Below are 23165 nucleotides of genomic sequence, written 5' to 3' on the forward strand. Positions count from 1 at the left end.
ATGTATCAAGACTGAGCTATTCCTCCACTGTATACACAACACCCACAAGGAAATGATGAGTGCTCTGTTGTGTCACAAGACTATCAGCTCAGTAGTGTGAAATCTAATTCAAATAATGCCGAAGGAGTTAAGTGCATTGTTAACTCAATGTAATTAAATTTGCAACATGTAAACTAGCAGAATCATTAATCCAAGCATCCCAACAGTACTTTATAAACACATTTTTAAGTCTAGACTAAACTTCTTGAAAAGCTGAAGGCGCAGGAGACCAACAGCAGTTCTGTCTGGGTCCAGGTTACATCTTTTTACTGTACACTGAAAGTCCAAGCCAGGGTATCAGTTTGTGCAAATTTGATACTTTTTGATTTATTGATCTATTTTTAATATTTATTTTATATGGTTGCTCTTTCTTAATATTAACATCCTTCCAAGGCAGGTCAGCCACAGCTCTTTTGAACAGGAACTCACACATAGCATTAACCTGTTGGCTGACCTTAGGTTGTTTCAAGTATTTAGATGCATCACGAGGAAAAAAGATTTGCCATTTTTCACTTTTGGCTTTCTTTCATATTTTAAACATTGATAACCTCATTGTATTGCATGTGCAGTATGGTCACATAAAATACCAAGATGGATCTTGCATTTTCAGAGAAACATAATGAACCTTAGCTTCTAACACAAAATCTCATGTAGATGGCTGGATTTCCTTCACAAGTTTCTGCACAGCAATGAAGTTAACCATACATGTGTTTGTTGGATTGGGACTTCACAAGACCAACAGTTACACTGGGTGACAACAGAGTTCATTAAATAGACTCAAAGATTACTGAGAAATGGCATATATTAGAGAACACAATGGCATGCAACACATACAAGAGGTAGACTTTAGATATTTTGATTTTTTAATTAAAACATTAGCTAAGAAAGCTACTTATATTTTAATGACTGATAAAATCAAATACCCTCCAAATCCACTAAACTTGATCCACTGGTGAATATGGACACAAGTATTGTCATGCCTTTCCTTGTACATTCCCCCACACACGAAAAATCCTTCCTGATGCAGTTGCTTGACAAATGATCCTTTATTTAATCTCTGGAAAAAGTCCATCTGACATGTACCACCTGCAAGATTTTGATAAAAAACTACTAGATTAAAAGATTAACTAACAACAATAAAAAAAATAAAGGAAGATGATGGCAGATTCTGGGGTTTTTTCATATAATGTAGGCTCCTCAGAGCAGCAATATATACATTATATATATATATATATACATATATATATACTTCTTATACATCAGTGCAGACAGAACTAAGCTGAGACTCCATCAAGAACAGTGATGATAAGAGAAAATACTCACAAACAGTGATACAAGATATTAGATGGCACTTGCCTTTGGGTTGGGGCTAACTGGTTGGTGTCTAGGAATGATCACATTTTAGCATTAATAAAACATAACCTCCCATCATTCCTGACACAGAAGAGAACAATCTCCCTATGATTTGAAAGTGAAGAGGGAATTAAAAAAGCATAACAATATACAATCTGGATTCAGATCCATTTGCTATCTTCCAGTGAAGCTTCAAGCATGAAAAGCAACTGACTATCCCACTGTGAAACTATTCTTTATAAATGTCACTCATGCAGATAAACCTGAAAAAATTCTGAGTCTACAGTTACACTGAGATGTGAAAGAAAGATTTTTTTTAAAATTTTTTTATATGCCATGATCCATTATACCCCATAAAAATTAAATTATGTTAATACTAAGATGTTTATTCATTGGAATGTAAAGTTTCTTTCAAAATCATCAAGGTGTTTCAGCATGGAGAAGTGTCTGGAAAAGGAGGAAGCATCTAAGCATAAATAATGAACTTCCAGCAGCTTTTGTCTTTATTCCTTGCAAAGACCAAAAACCACAGAAAAGATTATTTTTGTGAACAGTCCATCAGAAGTCATGTAGCACACCTGGCCCTTCTAAATCAAACTGTTTTCATATTAAGTGCTCAAGCTCTTGTGAAGAAATCTTTCTGCACTTTTACACAGAATCCTGTGGGTACCTAGCTGGCTGTGCAGCCCCTCCAGGCTGCTTGAATGCTGTCTAAGCAGTGACTAAGCAGTCTTCACTGTGCGAGATGAGATATTCAGTGTGAGAGACTAAAGGCTTTCACAACTATTTGTAAGCACTAAGGTTCATAAACTGATGCAGCTTTATATTTATGGTCTAGTCTAACAGTTGCTTTATTAAATACACATGAACATGTTTCCAACTGGTTTTCCTCAGAAAATCAGCACCAGACAACAGATTTGATTATCTCCCACTGCAGTATCTCAGACCTATATTCCTGTGAAGGAATTTGTGGCATTTGCTGTTATGAACACTCAAGATGCAGTCAGAGAGCATAGATAATACAATCTAACAGCCAGCTGCTGCAGAAAAGGACATCTCTGCTCCCCCTCATGTGCTATGTATTCCCATTGCACCATCTTGTGCTAACACCAACATCTGTCTGATGTCTCAGGAGACAGCACAAGATTCGAAATCAGCAAAAAATTATCCATGAAAAATGCTGGAAAACTTTTCTGCCACTGTGTTCCCTGAATCAGGCCACTGCAGGGACAGACATGTACCAATGGCAGCACAGGGAGGGAGGGGGAGAGGAACTAGTCCAGACTGTAAAGCACAGCCATGCCCTTGGTGATAGCTAGTCACTGGCTCAGATGAGCTGTGCTATCAAACTATATGTGCACTTTATACTCCTCCCAGCCAGGCACAGCTTCTTCTCCACCACAGCCTGAACCTACACTGCTGCATCCTTGGGGGAAGGACAGGGTGCCTGCTGTATATGAGCCCCGCCTCATTTAAGATTTCACACTGAGCAGCAACATAGCACACCAGCTAGGCACTGGTATTCTAGCCTATCATTCTACTATTTATATTTTAGTATAAGAACTATTATACTGATTCTGTGATTAAAAGATTATTTTTAAGGTCACTTTCACTCTGGCATTGTCTAAAATTCAACAGTTTAACAAACCACCATGCATTGCTGGCACCAGTGCCTGTGTTCAGATGGCAATCAGTGGTGGAGAAACGAGCATGATAAAACTTCTCTCTTCTTGTTGTAGAGGTCTGAAACTACAGCAAACTGGGAGCTTAGAGGAAGGTTAAGCTCCTAAAGAGAAGCGGGCCCATGATGTGACAAGGACTCCACCAGAACCCTTCTGCAAGCTGCTCTGCACCTAAGGGCACCTTCTCCAATTTCCTTAAGCAGGCGTCTGCCCAGGAGTTACTGAATGTTTTTCTGCTTGTGCTTCGCAAATGTCAGAGCAGTTTGCAGTGGTGTCACCTTCATGTCACAGAATGGAGATAATTGGGTACAAAGGAAGATGAAACACTGGGAAACTGGAAATGGAAGTCTGCTCTTAACTCTTGCATCACCCAGAACTCACTCCAACTTTCCTTCCTTCAGTTTCTCCAAGTGAACGGTGGCTGCTACATCACTTTCCCTACACGCAGTAGTGCTTCACACCTCAGGCTTTATAAAACGCACCAAGATGCACAGGGAGCAGCATAATGGCTGGACTTGCCATAGCTACAGAATAGAGAGGAGGCAGGCAAGCACCACTGTATGGGGAGGAGAGAGAGACAAAGTGCTCAGAGTCCTGGGGGTAAATCCGTACCTGAGCAGAGGCACTCGGAGCACCGTTTTGCCAAAGGCAGGTCACACAGGTCAGTGATGCACAGTGCAGCAGGGAGCCGTGTGCTGAGCTCATGCTCCCAGCATGGCAATGTGGCATTCTGGATATATTCCTTGCATTACAAACATCACTTCTGCCAGTCCGTGCCTGCGAGCTGTTCTTCAGCCCAGTGTCCTCTGTGCAAGTATTGAGGGATGTTGAATATGAGAAAGGAAAAGAAAAACACAAAAAATTACCTTTTTTCTGCATCTAACTTTTTACACATAAGAATCTTAATGGTAAAAGCTGATGAAATGCATCCGGACAGAAAAACAAACGCCATGCATCAGCACATTTTCACAATTTTACATAAAAATTAAACTAGAGGTGGGAGGTAAATCCAAGCATAACTGCATAACTAATGCTTCCTTTAAAGCACCGAGACATGTCTTTAAATCTGGATCTAAGCCTTCCAAGGCCTAAAACGTTGCTGCTATTTTCCATTATTTCTGTTGAGTCTGTTCCAGATTTAACAGCTGAAATGTTTCTCAGTGCGCCGCTCCTGACAGGTATTAAGTTTCTAATCCAGAGCTGGGCATTCCAGCCTTACAGTACTGTGTTTGCAAGAGACAAGTGACGCAGATGCTAAAAGCTGCAAAAAGGCATCGGGTTCACATTCTCCAGCCTGATAACGGGGCTACCCATAATAATACAATGAAAATATTTTAGCAGTTGCTGAAATTCGAGACATGATTGGCTTAGAATCAGGCACAGCACTGTGCTTAGTACATTACTAGGTTATCTACCACAAAAGCTGAGGACACAAACTGCTTAGTTGCATGGTATTACCAGTGCAGAACCTGCAAGTCCCAGCATGGGGTAGGGCTGGAGGTATGCTGGCTTCCCAGGAAATAAAGGAGCACAAACACAAGGGAATGTGCTTTGACAACAGGAATGTCAAACACTCTTCCACACCCAACCATTCCCTGTCACACCTTCCACATGACCTTCCATCAGCTGAAGGGGACAGTAGGAAGGGAGCACAAAAAAATGAGACTTTGCTACCAAATTTGCTCCCTACTTCAGTAATGATTCCTATCACAAATGCAAAGTGTCACTGATCATGTGACATTCTTGGTGCTACCAAATGAATTGTTACGCTTGCAACTTTTAGGTCCTTAGGGCCTGCTCTGTGCAGGCTCAAATCCTACACAGGTAGTAAAAATACGAGGACAGCGGATGACACATAAAAAGAGAAATGTAACACAAAGGCAGAATGCTTGACTACAGTGGCTCAGTTACTCACAGCTACAAAACAGTTCATGAAGACATCATGTATTTACCCTCTTTCTGCAATGTCAGTGGCACCTTGTCTGTTTTTTCAAACAACCTGAGAAATAAGGATGGAAAACACTAAATAACAGCATTATTATGGACATAAGATGAGACTGTCAACCTCCAAAGGGTAGAAAAATTTTTAATTTATATGCTAATACACACATACATAATTATTTCAAGAGAAAATATGACAAAGCACAGAATTATATTAAATAACTCAAGAATACAAATACATGCTGACTTTTATATAATTGTAATAGAAACCAATACATATTTTATAGGTAATTCTCATTTGGGCTCACACTTAACCAGTAGGAACTTTCATCGCCTTTAGATGGCTGATGAAAGAAGTAATGGGAAACATGTAATTATTTATGACTCATGACAGGCTGAGGATGTTTTTCCAAATGTACTGCCTCAAAGATTTGACATGTTTTGAAGCCACTGTTTTTAAACACCCATGTTTTTCTCCAGAGTTAAAGGTCACTACAGTACCCAAAGTTAGAGGTAACAATCTGCAGACACCAACTGTGAAGTTTGTTTTCCAGCATACATCCCCTAGGCTTCAATGCCAGTCAGAAAAACAGCAGGGAAGTTCAGGCCAACACATCCAGACATCTAGACAGTGTGATGTTTCAAGACTTACTCACTTAACCACACAGACCCAAGATGAAAGCTGAATTACTTCCTTGCATCCTTTGCAATGACAACGTAAGTTCATAGGCCTTGCTGGGAGGAGCTGGGCTGACCAAGCAGTGCCCTGAGCCTGTGGGACCAGCTGAGGACTGGGGCTGCTCCAGCAGTTCTCTCAGCCTCCTTGGAAGGGATCCCAGCAGTGCTGAGCCCAAGGGGGCTGTCTCTGTTTCACTGTGAGGTGGTCCTGACAGAAAGGGCCTGCACTCCTTGCAGAAAGCAGCCAAGGGCTTCCAGAGGAGCTACCACTAGTCTCAGTCACCAAATTGTGAGGATTGGAAGGGCCCTCTGGAGATGATCCAGTCCAACCCTGCTGCCAACCTAGAGCATGTTACACAGGAATGCTTCCAGGAAGGGTTTGAATGTCTCCAGAGAGGGAGACTCCACAGTGTCCCCAGGCAGCTTCTTCAGTGCTCTGTCCTCAATATAAAGAAGTTCTTCCTCATGCTAAGATGAAATTTCTTGTGATTTAGTTTATGGCCATTGCTCCTTGTCCTGTCATTGGGCACTATGGAAAAGTCCTCTTGACATCTGCCTTCGAGACATTTGTGTAAATTTATGAGACGCCCTCTGTGTCTTTAGATTGAACAGGCCTCGCTCCTGCAGTCTCTCTTCGTAAGAGAGATGCTCCAGTCCCCTCATCATCTTTGCGGCCCTCCACTGCACCCTCTCCAGCAGCTCGTCTTTCTTGTCCTGATGAACCCAGAACTGGACACAGCACTCCAGATGTGGCCTCACTAGGACTGAGCAGACGGGCAAGATCACCTCCCTCACCCTGCTGGCCACATTTTTCCCGACGTGCCCCGTGGCCAGCACGGCCGGTGGGCAGGCGCCGAGCTCACTCCCACCTTCTCCCACCCACACGGATCCCGGCCCTGTCCGCACGCGCCGTCCCGCCTGGCTCAGCCAATCCGCGGCCACTTCAGCATGGCCCTCCCCGCGCCCGCCGCGCGCATCCTCACGCGCGGCAACGTCAGCGCCTTTCGCCCCTTTTGGACATGCCCCCGAGAGGCCGACGGCGCTCATTGGCCACGGCGCGGCGGCGCGTGCGCGGTCAGGGGCGCAGCCCCGCCCCGTCTCCCCTTAGCCCCTCCGCTCCCTGCGGGCCGCGTTAGGCGTGGGGTGCGCGGGCGCGGGCCGCTGGGCGGGCCCGGGCAGCAGCCGCCGCCGCAACAGCCGCAGCCGGGCGGCCGCGCTCGCCGAGCAGCGCGAGGGCCCCACCGTTCACCTCTTGGCCCGGGCCGCCGCTGCCCTCCTTCCCCCGCCCGGCCGCCGCCATGGCGGAGACCGAGGAGCGGAGCCTGGACGACTTCTTCGCCAAACGGGACAAGAAGAAGCGGAAGGAGAAGAGCAGCCGAAGTGCCGCCGCCGCTGCCGCCTCCAGCGCTTCGAACGCCGGCTCCAACGCGGCGGGCGCGGCCGCGGGGACCCCGCGACCGACTGAGGGCGGCGGTTCCGGGGCCGCCGCCGCCTCCAGCGCCGCCGGTGGCTTCTCGGCCAAGGCGGCGAGCAAGGTGCGGGCGGGGAGGCCGCGGGTTCCTGCCGGCAGGGGGCGCCGCCGCCGCCCGGCCATGCTGCGCCCGGGGCCGTGCGGGGCTGGCGGCGCTCCCGGCCCCGCCCCGGGGCCGCCGGGCGGGCGCTGCCGCTGCTTCTGTTGCTGGGGGGTGGGGGGAGACTTCCTGGGAGTCCCGGCCCTGGGGGAGGCGAGAAAGCTGGGCCCCTTCCCGTTCTGCAGCTGCGGCTCAGCCTGGCACTCCCTCCTAGGTTTCTGAATATTGCGGCCGGAACCGGAGGTTTGCGTCAAGTGCCACCTGGGGCTGTGCAGCGTGGCATGTGGACCTTGGCGATAAAATTCCCCCAGAGTCCGCCGAGCTCTGTGCCTCTTTGCCAGGCAGGGTTTTGCTGCCAATAATTTATTTCATTTTTTCTTGGTAGCGTATTACAGTGAAACGATGAGTATGCAGGAGTAGCATACATGTCCGTAGTTGAGTTAGTAGCTCTCTGTTTCTTCCTCTGCCCTTGTCCTTCCTGTCCCTATTATCAGTGCTGAAGTAGTAAAATTTAAACCATAAAAAGCTATAAGAGCTCTGATGCTGTATATTTTTAAACTAATTATAAGAAATACTTTTACTGTATACTGTTTCCTGATGGCTTTTAAATTGTGGAGCTTGGCACGTGCAGAACCTTCGTTACATATTTATCTGCTGTAGACGGGACATATAGGACCTAAAAAACTGCTTGTACCTTTTATCTCTATTTCTGGTTTGCTTTTTTTGCCTCTTGATATTTTTGTTTGGAGGCTTCAGTACGTAGTAATCTGAGGATGTGTTCCCTGTCTTACTGCTACAAATGGTATCTTTATCTAGCCCTATGACATTATATTCTCAGAGTTTAAAAGATGGTTTGTGAAAGGGTTTTTAGAAGTTAGATACATTGCTTCCTTCATGCTTACATAGAGGATTGGTCATTTAAAGATATAATCTCGTTATGCTAGATTGATTACTAAAACCAGAAGCTGTTGTAAGAGCTCTAATGCTGTATATTTCAAAATGAATTTTAAGAAATACTCAACTGTTTCCCACTGTTGTTCAACCTGGGGTGCTTGACACGTGCAGTAGCTTTTTAAGTAGATCAAGGTCAGTGCTAATCTTTCAGCTGCTCTTCTGCTCGCTTGCTTGCAAAATATCTGGCTTTGACTGAAGCTAGTACTTGGATTAGAAACAAAAGTCATTAAATGTGAAAGGTATGTTAGCTTGGAAACTCTAACGTTTCCATGGAGATGGAGATGTAAGAAATCTAAGAGATTTTACTGTAAACTCCTGCTCTTCCAGAAGACTGAATCTTAAGCAGACAGTGCAGTTAACATGAGGTCACTTCCTACTTTTGCTGTTACTCTAAAGCAGGTTTTTTCTGCTGGAGATTGACTGGGTGGAAGATCCCAGCACAGGGCTCTAAAAGCAGCTTTATTCTCAGCAGTTCAATGGAAAGGGGCTGTACCTTTGGCAGATTCTGCTTGAAAGATCTTCTCATTTGGAGGAATATAACTGCATTTCATGTAGAGTATAAGAGTTAATTAAACTACTAATTAGGCGGTGTGTGTCTTAAAGCTGGGACTGGGAACATGGGAGGACTACTCATCTGTTCTCGTCCATTTTTATTCTACCTTAATAATCCCAGAATTTCCTGATGACACAGTAGGACAAAATTGCCTCCACTTAGGTGAGTCCCTCTTTCCCCAAACAAACTCCCATTTTCAAACCCTCAAGTGGTTCTCTTGAAAGATACACATATTTTGTGTACTAAGATTGCTGTGGTTTTGAAGCTGACCTTTCTACTGTTACGGAAACGCTGCTTAGGAAACAAGGCTGTAAATGTAGTTGTGAATGTGAAAAAGTCAAATGCATCATTATGAATTTTTGTCATAAATGCACTGTAAGCTATTCCAAATGTTCTTTTTTGTTTGGCTCATGGAATTGGTGAAGGAAAAGTTAATTTAAAGCTCTGTGTGCATTCAAGCTGTTGTAAAAGCCTACTGTTAGGGAAAGGAGGAGGTCTTGCCCTTGTATTGCCCTGGTCATGACTGCACAGTCCTGTTCCATGCTTCATGTTGTTCCTTGACTTCCTGATGTGTTTTTGCTGAGGTGATGTGGTTTTCTTTCACTTGAATGACTTTTTGCTGGGGCATTTCTTAGCTGTTCTAGTGATTTAAAGTCAGCTTTCAAGTGCATCCCAAGTGACACACAGTAAGTTAGGGGATGAGGGCAATCCTTTCCCCTCCTGGCAGCGGGGCACACAGTTTGGTTTCTCCTGGAATGCTACCTTCACCCTCAGATGTTTTTGTATTATGTTAGTTATGTTCTTTTTTTCTTCTTTGGTTACAGAGAAAGGGACAACTTATATTTTTCTCTTCTTACAGGAGGAGGATGATTGGAAGGAGTTTGAGCAAAAGGAAGAAATTGATTATAGTGGTCTTAGAGTTCAGTCCATGCAAATAAGGTACTATTTCTTCTTTTTTTTTTCTTCAGCATAATCCTTACCAATGTCTAAAAAGGATGGGTTTTTTTCTTCAGAGCTGCTTCCATGGAGTCCAGTTAAAGAGAGGTTTGATATGTTTCTGATAGTACACAAGTTTGCTACTGGTTAATTTAACTTTGGCTGGTCTCTGCCAATGTTCTCTTTATTTTCTAAACCTCTGTTCATACTCCAGATCTATCTGTTTTCTTGGGACTCAGGATTTTTTATTACAAATGCTTAACATTCCTCTCCATAAAGATAGTCAAATTGGAATTTCTCAGAGTAGTGCAGGATAGTAATTCCCACTGAATCATTTGACTGCTGTAAGGGTATCTGGCTCAATCTACTTAGCATCTTCAGTTGGGGAGCAAATTCCTGAACTATTGCATTTGTATTTCAAAAGACCAAAAAAATAAAAGTAAAAGTAGTGTCCCATGATAAGATCCCTCAGGATTGCATTTATAAATCTAATCCGCGATTCCTTGTTTGTTTTCTTCATTAGACTTTTCATATTGTCTGGCGCAGAGTAAGTCTACTTATGTCTGTCCTGGTTAAGAAAAACATTTCATCAGGTCAGAAAAAGGGTTTCTATGACCTCAGTTGTAGACTGAGAATGTCAGATAATCCTCTTTGTCCAGATATTGATGTGAGAAATAAAGAAATCTTAAAATCAGCCTACCTGTGACCAGTGCAATAGACGCTTTCTTCACTATTTGAGCAGGTCTGACATCTGTGGATTTACTTTTTTGGATCCTTTCAGTTAACTAGTCCTTTGGGCCATTTGCATGAATTTTTCCCACAAGCTGTCCATGGCATTGAAGTGTCACAGTGGATAATCACATGTCTGATTAGAGACCAGTGAGCTGCAGCTTCACTGACTGCTGGTGCTGTTTGAATGAAAAGCCTCTACTTCGGTTTTCCAGACAAAGGCCAGCATTCCAAATACTTTTCATACTGTGGCAGATTTTCAGGCATGTGGAAGTTTCTGCAGCAGGATTTTGTAACCATTCAATTAGTGGATTCAAGGGAAGAGTGGAAAAGTAAATGGAAGAAAAACCCACTAGAGGTTAAAAATTACCCTTCTCTGGAGGTCTCTTTGATGAAACAAAGATACAGAGCGTCTGGTGGGGATGGGATGCTCCCTGTACTTGCTCTGTTGTAGTTAAGTCTGTAGACAATGCTTCTGACTGTCATTTAAAATAAGGTGTTTAGGCCCTTGAGCCACCTTACTATGGTTGTTACTGTGTTTGGATTAACAGTGAAAGGCCATTTACAGGTATTTTTTTCTGTTCTCTGGCCATTGCTTACACAGAAAGCTTACACACATCACGATTAGTAGGATTTGGGGTATTATAAACTTCTGAATTCACGTTCATTGCTGCTGCTGTTGAGATCAGTGTCTTGATTCTTTTCAACAGCCTCACCCTCCTCATCTGTTTCATTTTACCACACAGCTTTCTGTAGTAGCTTTGGCCGGTAAATTATTTTGGGTGTCTGACTACATCTATGCAAAAGAAAATAGTCTAAATAAAATACAGGCGGGCTTTTGCATTGGGTCTGTCTTTGAAAAAAATTGCATTTTTCTGTCTTGTGCTTTTCTTATTTTTTGATTGTCTGCTTTGAAAAAAAAAAAGATCTGAGTTTGTTTGTAGATTGTATATTACCCATACATATAAGGGTATTTCTTAGGGGGTTGTGGTTCTAGGAAAAGTAAGCTCAAGACTTGCTTTCTTTCACCACTACTCCACTATTTCTTCCTCTTGACTAAAGCATTTTACAGAAACTTTACAAAAGCATTTTACTTGTAGACCTTTCCTGCTTTATCTTTTCATCCCTTAAAAATGCATGGCTGTGTTAGTAAGAAAAAAACCTTTCTGCTCAAAATAAGATGCCAGTTTCTTTGATCACTTTGTCCAAGCTGATTTTTTTTTTTTTTATTCTTTTGGGAGCTCTTATTCTTTTCAGTTGCCAAGTTATGTAGCAGTATGCCATACATTTGCTAGTACAGTGATTACAGGACTAACATAGTCTGGTTTAATTTAGTATCTTCAGCATGGCAGCCATGAAATCTTCTCTTATGAGGATTGTATAATCTCTGGCGAATCTTAAACTTCCATTTGTAAGGTACTACTGATCATTTCTCTCTTATAGTGAAAAAGAAGATGATGAAAGTGAAAAAAGAGAAGAACCTGGTGACAGTTGGGAAGAGACTGGTAGTGGTGGTGGTGGTTGTGTAGACAGATCATCTGGTCCTTGGAACAAGTCAGCTCCTGCACCAGCCCCTGTCGTTGAACCGATTGGTAAATTTAACTCAGACTTGTTTTTTTCCAATCAGAAGTGCATGAAGTTGAATTAGGCTGCTCAATGGGTAGAGCTCAAGGAACAGTTCCTGTTCAGGCACCCTTTAATGAAATAATGGCTTGTTTGGTATGCCAGGCATCAAGGAAATCTTCGTGTCAAGGGATCTCAGGAACAGAATTGAATTGAAAGTATCTGTCAGCTATTTTAAAATACATGTGGGAGGGTTTTTTATTTCTGACTTCAAAATGGGGGGAAGCATCCTGGCTTTGCAGGATATCCCTCTGTAAAATACCTGTTGGAGTATTTCTGTTGATGTAAAAATGCTGCTTTAACATTTCAGTGGATGTTCGGCCAGTATTTGATCTATTGTGGCCATTAGTAGCACACTTTTCAAGTCAGTTCTTAGAGTTCTTGAGAACATGGCATTGTAAAATAAATTCTTTTAACATCAGTGAGATCACCAGAGATTAACTACTTAATCACCCTCTGAGTTCAGAATATTCTTTTCCTCTGAGAAACTAATTGAAAAATAGCCTATGTTCTTTCTTGTTTGTAAAGGAGGTAAACCTATATTAGTATTATTCCATCTTAGATTTTTGCCTTAAGTGCAGACTATTTGGACAGTCCCCTCTGCATCTGGAGGAGTGTTTTAAATTAGATTTGGCACCTATATAATTATGTATTTAAATCTGTTTTAAATGTGTTTAAATTGTTGCTGATAAATTGCAAATGAGAAACGTTAAGTCCTCATTAGTAGTTCAGATTCTCTAAACTTTGTGAGACAATACACTACAGCCATATTTCAGTTTGACTGAGTGTAGATTAAATTAGGTAACACCTGATTTCCTGCCTTGTCTAAAATACTTAACTTCCAAAACTTAAGAGGTGGAAAAACATACTTGTAAGATTCTTTTTATTTATTCTTTGTGGAATTGTGTTTGTGTGTTGGTTGTTTTGAGTTCTTTTCAGTTATGAATGCAGACTTGTTCTCATGTGTGAATGTTGTTCTTTACCCTAGTTACAGAAACTCCAGAACCAGTGCAGACTGGTGGCGTGTACCGGCCGCCCGGCGCCAGGGAAGGTGGGCGGCCACGGAGAGCACAGCAAGGACCACCAGAGATCTACAGTGACACGCAGTTCCCCTCACTGCAGTCCACTGCCAAGCTCGTAGACAGTCGAAAGTAAGTGCATTCCACTGATTCCCCAAGAGATTTCTGCCTTCTCTCTCTAAGTTCTTATTTTTGTCCTAGTGCTTAAGCCTGAATCTTTCCGTAGAGGAGAGAAATAATTAAGGGTGGTAAATGTCTTTTCCAACTCTATTCCTGTGAAATTACTTTCATTGGATGCAGCCCAGTGAGATAGCTGAACAAGGCTGCCAATTATGTTATCTCTGGCAGCTGAAGGATTTCACTGAATATTTCTGCTATTGACTGCATCTGCTTCCCTGAGACACTAGACTAGCCATGGTGAGGCTTTGTGTTACTTCCTTCAGCAGACAGATGTAGGAAGTCCTCAGCATGCAACCTTCTTGTTAGAGATGTGAAGGTGGTTTAACTGGAGGAATGGGATTTAATACAGATCAATATACTTGCTGTCTGAGCTGTGATTTAGAGAGATGAGCTCCCACACTTTTGCTGAAGTGTTTTGTATTACATGGTGCTGAAGACTTCAGTCTCACCCTATTTTTGAATCCTGATCTTCCTGTAACCTTACTCCCGGTAGAAGAGATGGCTATGCCAATACCTAATTCATTTGGGGGATTTGAGGTGTTTTTTGTTACTGGTTTTTTTTTTTTTTTCCCCTCCTACTTGCTATGTTGCTGTTTAATACAGCTTAGGAGAAGCTTTGTTTCCTCTGGGTATTTTTTTTGGTGTAGCAAAGGAGATATGTTGTTATTGATGCTTTGTGATTTGAATGGTGCAAATTGAGCCAAGACAAAATTCGGAATGAGCATTCTAAAAATTACTTCTGCTTTCTAGAACCTATTTTTCGTAAATGTACATAAATTTACTTTGAGAATGTTAATATAAACTGTATTGGGTGATGGGCTTATTTTAAAATACTTGCTTGGGAATATTTAGGTGTTCTGTTAAATTCTAGATTTTAGTGTTTATTCTTTTTTATGAAAGTGTTTATAATGTTTTTTTGGGATGGGGTGGAAATGGACTAGAAATTCACATTTCACAAGTTAGTGATAAGATATTTACTGATTACATTTATTTTCCCATAGGGATAAAGAAATGGAGAAGAGCTTTGAAGTAGTAAAATACAAAACTAGAGGTAGGGATGAGGTCTCAAAAAACCAGGCACTTAAACTTCAGCTAGACAACCAGTATGCTGTGCTTGGGGATCAGTAGAGCTGCACACACATTACAATTAAGGAATGCTTTTTTGGTAACCCTTCTACTAAGGTAACTAAACTACAGCTAACAGCTATGATGAACGTGCCACCTTATTTCTGCTGGATCTACTGCAGCAAGTGCAGACTACTTTGACATAAGTGATTGGTTCTCCTGCACTGTGGACGCATAATATGTTGCAGCTTCTCCATTGGATATGGGGCAAATTAATGTAAATGATTGAACAAGAGTCATCAGTGTGCTTTAATTACTCAGAAAGATACCTACAGCCAGTGGTCATTTCAAAATCTTTTTATGTTCAGATACTGAGCCTTCGTAAAGGTTGACTACCTCAGACTTGATGCACTCATTGTGGACACCATGTGGATCACAACTTCTGGAAGAGAAGGTTACAGCTGTTTTAGTGGCCATCTGAAACTTGAAACCAGCTCTACTGGATTCCTGTCAGAAATCCTGCAGAAGTCAGCCATTTGGTTCCAATTTGCTATAACAAAGATTTAAGTGACCTTAATGACGAACCTGTTCGTTCCCCTTCTGAGGAATCCTGTCATGTGTAGCCATAGCCTACTAGAGACTTCTGGAGCGTCCCATACCACTCAAGCTATCCAAGTACAACAGAGCTGTAGTTTGTTTACCTTTCTAGAGTGCTGTACGGAAGTAACCGCAAAACAAATTAAAACACATTCAGTATCACATTTGAGGAATGATGGGTTTGAATGGTTTGTTTGCATTAGCCATTTTCAAAGTTGTCTAAGTATTTTTTTCCTGTTATCCACAAAAGAAATGCCTGCCTTGTTTCTGATACCGAGTTGCAGTATATTTAAACAATGGTAAGATGTTGTAGTGAAATAGGATTTATTTTGGGTTTTGTCATGAAGTTTGTCTTTCTCACCCTAAAGCACTAAGAGTTTTGATTTGACACAGAGGTATCCAGACTCCAACTACAGTCTTCAGAATTTGTCCTTTAAAAATGAGACATGTGGCAGTAGTGATACTAGATAAAAACTGTCTTTATCAAAAACAATTACTTGTTTGTTGAGGAGTGATTCTTATCTGATAAAAAGAATAACTTAATATGCAGAGAGATAACTAAAGCTGGTAAGTCTGATTTGTTTGGCTACTTCTGTGAAGCATGCAGCTCTCTGAGGCAGCAATTCTCCAAGTATAGCTCATAAGTGATGTTTATTCACAGTCAGGAAGTTTAGTAATGATGGAAGGCAATGACTTCTTTAAGTTACTTAATTTAGTGGAAGTAGGCAAAATGGCACTGGTACACTAGGAATATAGGATTTTGCCTGTAACTGTTTCAGTGAACCAAACCTGTCAAGTACCAGAAGTGTTCTGCTGTAACTGTTTTTCTCTTCTCTGAATTTTTACACCAGAAGCAAAATTAAGTACAATAGTAGTGTGCTCCAGTGTTGAGGTTTCTCAGAGTAAATGCCAAAAGATAGACCCAACATCCATAAGAGTTGCCAATGGCAAGAAAAACAAGGGAACAAAACAAAGCTTGCTTATGTGTGTGGGAGTACTGTGTGTGTGCAGAAGATAAGGATAGTTCAGGAATCACCCAGCTGGGTTCCCTTTGACTAACTGCTGACTTGCTTTAAATTTACTTCTCTGAGGCCAATGCAGATTTTGCTGTTGACTTCAGTGGGGCTGGGGTTTCACCTGGTTCTTTTGTGCACAGACTAAAACTGGCCTTGCCCTTGCAGAGTTAACTGTCTATAAAAAATTCTGCTAAAAGCTGCTATTAAAGAGAGGGCTCAAAAGACTATTCCTAAAATTGGAGACTTCATTTGGAAACAAAACCCCGCTGAAAGACTGATACCAATACCTTGGACTCTGAGCCATGTATCTTCCTTGGAAATCCATTGTTGCCAGCAAAAGTGTTGTTGTCACAATTTCTGTGGAATTCATGATAAATGGACATGTCACTTGATGGGGTAGAGATGTGAAGTCTTAAAATGCTTTTCCTGATGCTCTAAAGAGATTGCAATCACTAATGCACATGAATAGAGTTTAAGTCTCCTGTGTGAAGGGTAGATGAGACTGTCCGTTGTACCACCTTTATTTGAGGTTTTTGGGCATGAATTCTGGCAGTTCAAGAAAACCCTGTAAAAGTTTCAAATCGAATAAAATGGAAATATACATGGATTCTGGAGTCTAGTGAGTCTTTACGTTTTAGTTTGAGCTCATGACTATAATAGCAGAGAAAACAGCATTTGGATCTCTTCAGGGATAGGCCATGGAGTGGGCAGTTGCCCTTATGGTCAGGTGGGCTCTATTTCAGAGCTTATAGCAGAGCATATCAATAAAACTTCTATTTATACATCGAAGTTTAGTTTGCTACTTGGCACAGTGTCTTCTTGCTCCCACCATAAAGGACTGGTTTGAGATTGTGAGTTGAGTATGAATGAAGGTTTGATATGCTTTTCACTTAAAAGTACCTCTGTTAAATTAAAGAATGGGGAAGAAAAATTCAGCCTCTGGATGGCTGCTATCACTGGAGCCCATCGGGTACTGATAACTAAAGGTGTTCCTTTGGGGGCTTCTCTCAAGCATATCATTCCAGTTTCTTTCTGGAGGCATAAGGAAAAAAAAATCAGAAATACAGCAGATTTCTGTAGTACAGAATGTTAAACTGTTTTAAAAGAAGTGTTTCTCGTTTTAAATATATCTGCCAGCAACTATCAAAATGCCAGTTGTCAGTATCTTCCTTGTACCAAGTAATTGCTCTGCTTGCCTGAAATTTTGAAAGTTAGTCCTCTGCGGCAGCTCAGTATGCTTTAGAGACTCTGAAGTCCAACTTTATCTGGTCTGTTGTTGCTTTCATTTGAGACATGCTGAGAATGTCCTTTTCATTCCTTCAAAATGCTCTTTGAAGGCTGATTCCATAAATGAAGGGTTGTCAGTTATAGAAATGAGATTATTGATGCTGGTCCATGTAATGTGGTTGTGTGGTGCTTCAGGGACTCCCTGATTTGTGACATGCTTTTTTGGTGGTTGGTTGTTAATGCCCGGTTTAAATGTTCTGGTTTACTTTTTCTGGCTTACAATAAAACATAGCCATAAAGTTACCAACTTGCTGGTAGAACATGGAAATGTCCAGTGCTTACTGGGAAAAAACCAGTTTGGATTTGTGTTTCTCAGTGATACAGTCTGGATTTAAGGATGTTAAAATGCTAAAACCAGGTAATTTTAATAAAGTTGGGCTTCCAAAATGCCTACTGTAGGTATCTGGAATCTGTATTTACTTGAGCTGATGATAAATATAGGAGAAGATTAGATTTGCCCATACCTATCTCTCCCAGTTTAGCTGTGTCATGTTTAATCTTATTCACAAATGAAGGGGAATTGACAATTAAAAGTGACTGTCTCCTGTTACTTCAGTTTTGTATTTGTATTTACCAGTCATGTCCATAGTAACTTAGATACATTTTCAATGGTACTAATTGTGCTAGAGGTCTGACACCACAAGAAATAGGGCTTTTGGTATTTGCCTCCATCTGTCTGCTCTTGGAAATGTGACCACACCCCATGGCTGTGATCCCTGTGTTGTTCAGGTCAAGGATACACAATATAAATTTGATTGGGCTGCACATCTTTGGAGTGTGCTTATCTGAGCTTTTGCAATAGCTGTAGCTTTCTGCCTTTCTAATTTCTGCCTGGTTGAGCAGTTTTAAGCGTGCTTGTGGTTTTTTGTCAAATGCCCTATCTAAAATGGATCAGGGATTAATAGGGCTTCATGTGTTTAAATAAGGTTGCTTACTTACAAGGCAGTAATATTCTTCTTACCAATACTGACGTGGTCAGAAATTTATACCTCATTGGCCCTAGAAGCTAAATTATACCAAAACCACCTTGAGTACTATAACATCTTTATGAACAGTCATGATCCACGTTTTGTTGCTGGACTGTAACTTAGTTCCCAAATTCTCTCTCCCTGTTTTCAGTTTTTAATGTTACAACTTGTTTTTAATGATAAATAGGGGCTTTTATTTGGCAGTATAAGAAAATATGTGTACTTAAACTTCAGATATATGAATTAGGTATGTACAGAGGGGAGGAAACTGACGTATTTGCACACAAACTCCAGAAAAAGTTAAAAAAATAGCTTGTCTGCATTGAGGTTAATATAAGAGCCTGCAGCCTCTAGCAGATGGAGGAAGAAATGACAGCAGAAAACAGAAATGAGTCGTAACAATTGTGTATCTAAAGTTTGGCTCCTCAAGCATGACCTGTAGTTCTGCCATACTCTGTTTGAAGTGAAATAGAGCAGGAAGGAAGCTTAATAAATAAATAAATTAGGGAGAGTGGAAATAATGCAAGTAAAACATAGGTGCTGTAAGAAGAGAGGGATTAGGAAGGCTGTTTTCTAAATGCTAGCTTTAAGTGCATAGCCTGAGGCAGGGAGTGGAGTGTCAGATGTTGGATAGTACAAGTGCTGTACGAGTAGGCACTACTTGCACAAGTAACAGATTCATCTGACTTTAAATCAGCAAAACTGTTTAAAGTTCAGTACTTGGGGAAGGCAGCCCATTTTTATTTCCTTTCAACAAATTGGGAGAATGTGTTCAGAGAGAAGGTGTGAAGCTGATCTGTTGCCTAAAGAGAGAACTGAGGACAAATTTCAAGATGGCTCAACAATCCTCTTAGGAAATAAATTGTCTATGTAAGAAAATTATTTTTCACTTCTGCATGGTTAAAGGCTGAGACATTGTTTAAAATAGCTATGAAGACTTTTTTTTATGAAGTAACTTCTAAATGGTACATACATCATGGGTTTATTTTCAGTTGCTTGAGAGTATGTGTTGATGTAGTAAGGTTAATGAAGTTCAGTGTTTACTTCAGTGAAGTTCTGCTTAGCCAGAATACAAATACTAAAAACATATCACAGTATTAATGAGTCACCAGGGAAAGTAGTGTGTCTCGAATATTAGATTGGAAAGCGTCACCTAAAACAACTGTGTGCACTGAAAAGAAGCCAAGCCCGTTTTTTAGCAAGAGCATGGGAAGCATGGGACCAAGAGAGTTGGATTTGGCCTTGGTTTTCTACTGAGCTGCTATGTTCACTTTCCCTCAGTTTCCCCAGCTGTACCAAAATAACCAACAACCTACCTCACAGGGGTGTTGTGAGGCCAAAGCTGTTCTTTGTCAAGGGCTGGGGCTGATGGAAGGTTCTACAGAGGACTAAAAATCTTTATTGAAAGATCTTTATATTAGCTTTTATTATAGTATTTTAATACTACTTTGGCAAAGGCTTATTTCTATGGAATGTAATATACCTCCAATTTAAGTATTATGTAATTGGGCTTATTTTAGTATGTATGGATAAGGATAAAGTTCAGGCTAAGCACTCAACTGGTATTTCCTCTCTTCAATTATCTGTGCAACCCAAATGGCATATTAATATGAGGCTCTTTGTTTTTATGTGGAACATATTAAAATCAATATTGCTCTATTTTGTAAACCCCATGACTGAAATAAAATCCTGCTCACAGTTGATAGCCATTTCTTACAATGTGACCGTTTTAAAGTTTGTTCAAATCATGTGAACCAGAAACATTCACTCCTCATACTAAGTGGTATTTTGTCATAGGAATGTGTCTTTTACTCTCCTTGTGTAAACACTTTTTCCTGCTCTTTATTCTTTCCCTGACTTAAGTTGAAGTGGCATGTAGATACAATGGAAGTAGGGAGAGAGAATAATCTTCAAAACTTGTAAAATTTGGTATCAAGGCAAACTGTAGAGGAAGGGAATGAACAAAAGGGAAATAGTTGGCCATGGAGGGGGTTTTATGAAATAAAGGGAAGAAATTATCAAAAACTAGCGTGAGTGGGGTAAGCACCATAGGTAAGAGGAAGGAATACAGATACAAGAGGCAATTACCCTACTTGTTATTAACTCCTGATTTATCAGTTAACTGCAGCTGAAGTTACATGAAGTAGTAACTTATGAATATGCCTTTGTCTGCTTTAGCTGGTGATTTCAAGGTTCATTGCTCAGCTTTTACAATGGGCTTCAGATACAATCAAAAAACACAATGGTGGCCTGCATGCAGACACATGAGAGCTATGGTGCGTCCTGGACAGAGATGAGGCCCAGCAGTCACCTCTTACTGATATTTTTATCATTGCAGCTCCTCTAAGACAGTTGTTAACATGCATCGCAGTGACAGGTCTCTGCCAGAAATTATTACTGTTAAACTTCAACAAACTGTGACAGTTGCTTCAGAGAAAATGTTTAGCTAGCTGAATAATAAGCACTGAAGAATAACATGGGGCTTTTTGGAATACTTATGATGATGATGGTAACAAGTAATATTAAGGTCCATATATTGATAGGTAGCTTAAAATGACTTTCAAGTACATATCTTACATAGTGGGAAGGAGCATTGCTTCTAAGATGTTTATCATCTATCCCCCTCTTAACAAATAAACTACCTCAGTTTTACTGTCTTACCAGCTTCACGGAGCTGCTTCTACCATTCTCTTACCGCTTTCCTGCCTGTATTTTTCTAATGTGTCACTTTTTTCAAGGTGCTGAAAAATCAGCAAATATTCATTGAGATTATCACCTCTAAGAGAAATAGAGGCTGTAACATTTTTCCGTATTGTTCTGTCTTTAATACAGCCTAATGTCTTACTTGCTTTCTTGACTGCAGCTACACAGTGAGCAGATGTTTTCATCAAGCTGCCTATGGTGATTCCTAGATCGTCCCCTTGAAAGATCACAACTAATTCAGACTCATGTCACAACTTCTACCAGAGCATGTATGAGTGGTTTAAAACCTTTCCAGTATTTATTGCCTTGGTTTTTCCTGTTGACAACTCACCTGCCCATGATTTGCCAAGTTTACAGAGTCATTTAGAGTATCCTGGCAATCACCATCAACCCAATAACTTCCATGGGGATTGGCTTTTGCCATTTGATGTACTGAAGTCTTCAGTTTAATGTATATAATCCACTCTTCTGGTCAGTGAGTAGCATGGCAAGCTCTTACTAATTTTTGCTCAGTCTGATGTTTTCCTTTTCGTGCCTCCTATCTTCTGTAATGAATTTCCATTCTAGCTTAGTTACAGCAATGATGTCACCACATCTGTCTGCTTTATTTCAAGTAACTTGCCTACAGAAAGCTGTTAGTTAAGATATTGTCATAAGCTTCCTTTTTAAATTAAAACAAACCACTTATTCTGTATGTCCTTCAGACTATGTACAACCATAGCAAAGTGATTCAAACCATAAAAACTGATACAATAGAATAAATTCATTGCGAGAAAAGCTCGGGGAGGCCATACGCAGATTTTGCCTAACTTCACTGGTGTCAATGGAGTTATTTCTGTCACTCTAGGTCAGTTTCATTTACGTTTGGTGTGACAGCCAGAATCAAGTGCCAGTGAACAAGCCCCATAGAAACTTGTTTTAAATTTCTGGGTTATTCTCTTTGTGCCAGAGATGAAGCAGATGCTTTACTATTACTTACTCTCTGACCAGCAACCACAGGAGTTCAGCCATGTTTAATCTAATATACCTGTAGTAGTATTCAACTGGACATTGAAACTGCATTACAGTATTTGAGATGAAGCAACACTGGTGGGCAGGCTTAGTCCTTGTGGTTTATTTCATCTCCTCATTATCTTGTGCTTTAAAGAACACGGAGCTGTAAATTATGTTGTCTTTAAGCACTGACTGAATTTCCCAGTCATGCTGTTTACAGATACAAAAGATGTGTCATAAGGGCAGACTCAAGCCTGGTACGATGTACAGCTTGGCCCTTGAGAGCTGCATTACCTCAGTTATCAGAGTACCACATCCTAGAGAGCAGCTGCCTTCCAGTACTAATGATGATACTGGGTTGAGAACAATGTACCTTGGATTTTGCATCCAAATGTCTGTATCTGTTAGGTGTTCTGTTACGGCAGTACTCTTATCAAAAAGCAGTTGTGGCTGCTGGGAGTTATTAAATTGGCCAAGGGGAGTTGGAATTTTTTTTTACCTTTTGAGGACCTGGGGGAAAAGAGAGCCAATGAATCTGAGAGTTGTTAGAATGTAATACTTGATAGCCTCTCCCCTGCCTCTGGAAGCCTCATCTCTCCTGGTACTCACCAAAGCCCTGTCTTGCTACTGTAGCTCCATATTGTTACTTACTAACTGCCCAGTAACCTTCAGGGCTGACAAGTTCTTTGACCATGCACTGTCTCTACTCTGGGAACTGGGTAAAAGGCAAAGTGGCTTTGGAAACGGCATTGACAGTGTTTTCTAGGTAATGGACTCTGCTCATTGTTTTTCCTAGAACTCAAAACTCAGCAAAAAGCTCTTGCTTTGACCTCTCTTTTGCCCTAGAGTATTCTGTCCTTCTGTTCATCTACATTATTACCATGCCAAGGATTTCTTAGTCAGGTGCCTGAATTCACCACTTTTTAAGAAAGCAGCAGGCAAGAACTCCTGTGTCTTGATCATGCTGCATTGTTTTTGTCAGGGCGGTAATATCACAAACATTGCAAAACTGCCTAGCAAGTACATGCAGTCTCCTTGAAGAACTGAAACCTAGAGCCTCAGAGGCTACACAGGAGCCAAATTCCCACTGAATACTGTAAAAGGGAGGCAGCAGTACTGTTCACAGTACAACACAGCTCAGCTATGGAAAGGAATACAGCTGCATGACTGGTAACATTCTAGCTTAAACAAAACTGTCTTACCTGGACAGCAGGATCTAGCCTAAAGCATTTTAACTTTTTTTTTAAGGAAGCAATTACTGAGGGAAGAATTGTAAGA

The 23165-nt window shown here is 41.1% G+C and overlaps 1 protein-coding gene and 1 long non-coding RNA gene across 4 annotated transcripts; one reads left to right on the forward strand and one right to left on the reverse strand.

Annotated features, from left to right (window-relative positions):
• Positions 1-3745: 3745 nt before the first annotated feature.
• Positions 3746-5809, reverse strand: LOC148225178 (uncharacterized). Of its 2 annotated transcripts, none has more exons than XR_015803859.1 (3): positions 5672-5809; positions 5027-5073; positions 3746-3880 (listed from the first exon to the last, which is right to left on the reverse strand). It is a non-coding gene; the product is annotated as an uncharacterized LOC148225178 (long non-coding RNA). The 2 variants fall into 2 exon arrangements; XR_015803860.1 differs by having other exon boundaries at positions 5668-5796.
• Positions 5810-6793: 984 nt separating this feature from the next.
• On the forward strand, positions 6794-16543 carry CDV3 (CDV3 homolog). Of its 2 annotated transcripts, none has more exons than XM_014878415.2 (5): positions 6794-7228; positions 9631-9710; positions 11880-12028; positions 13048-13210; positions 14260-16543. In XM_014878415.2, exons 1-5 carry the CDS (start codon positions 6992-6994, stop codon positions 14384-14386), a joined length of 756 nt encoding a protein of 251 aa, XP_014733901.1. In that variant the 5' UTR covers positions 6794-6991; the 3' UTR covers positions 14387-16543. The 2 variants fall into 2 exon arrangements, with proteins under 2 accessions (XP_014733901.1, XP_014733902.1); XM_014878416.2 differs by having other exon boundaries at positions 14692-16543.
• The last annotated feature ends 6622 nt before the right edge of the window (positions 16544-23165 follow it).

Source organism: Sturnus vulgaris, chromosome 1, assembly GCF_052056855.1.
Source record: "Sturnus vulgaris isolate bStuVul1 chromosome 1, bStuVul1.hap1, whole genome shotgun sequence".
In the NCBI taxonomy this organism is placed as follows: Eukaryota; Metazoa; Chordata; class Aves; order Passeriformes; family Sturnidae; genus Sturnus; species Sturnus vulgaris.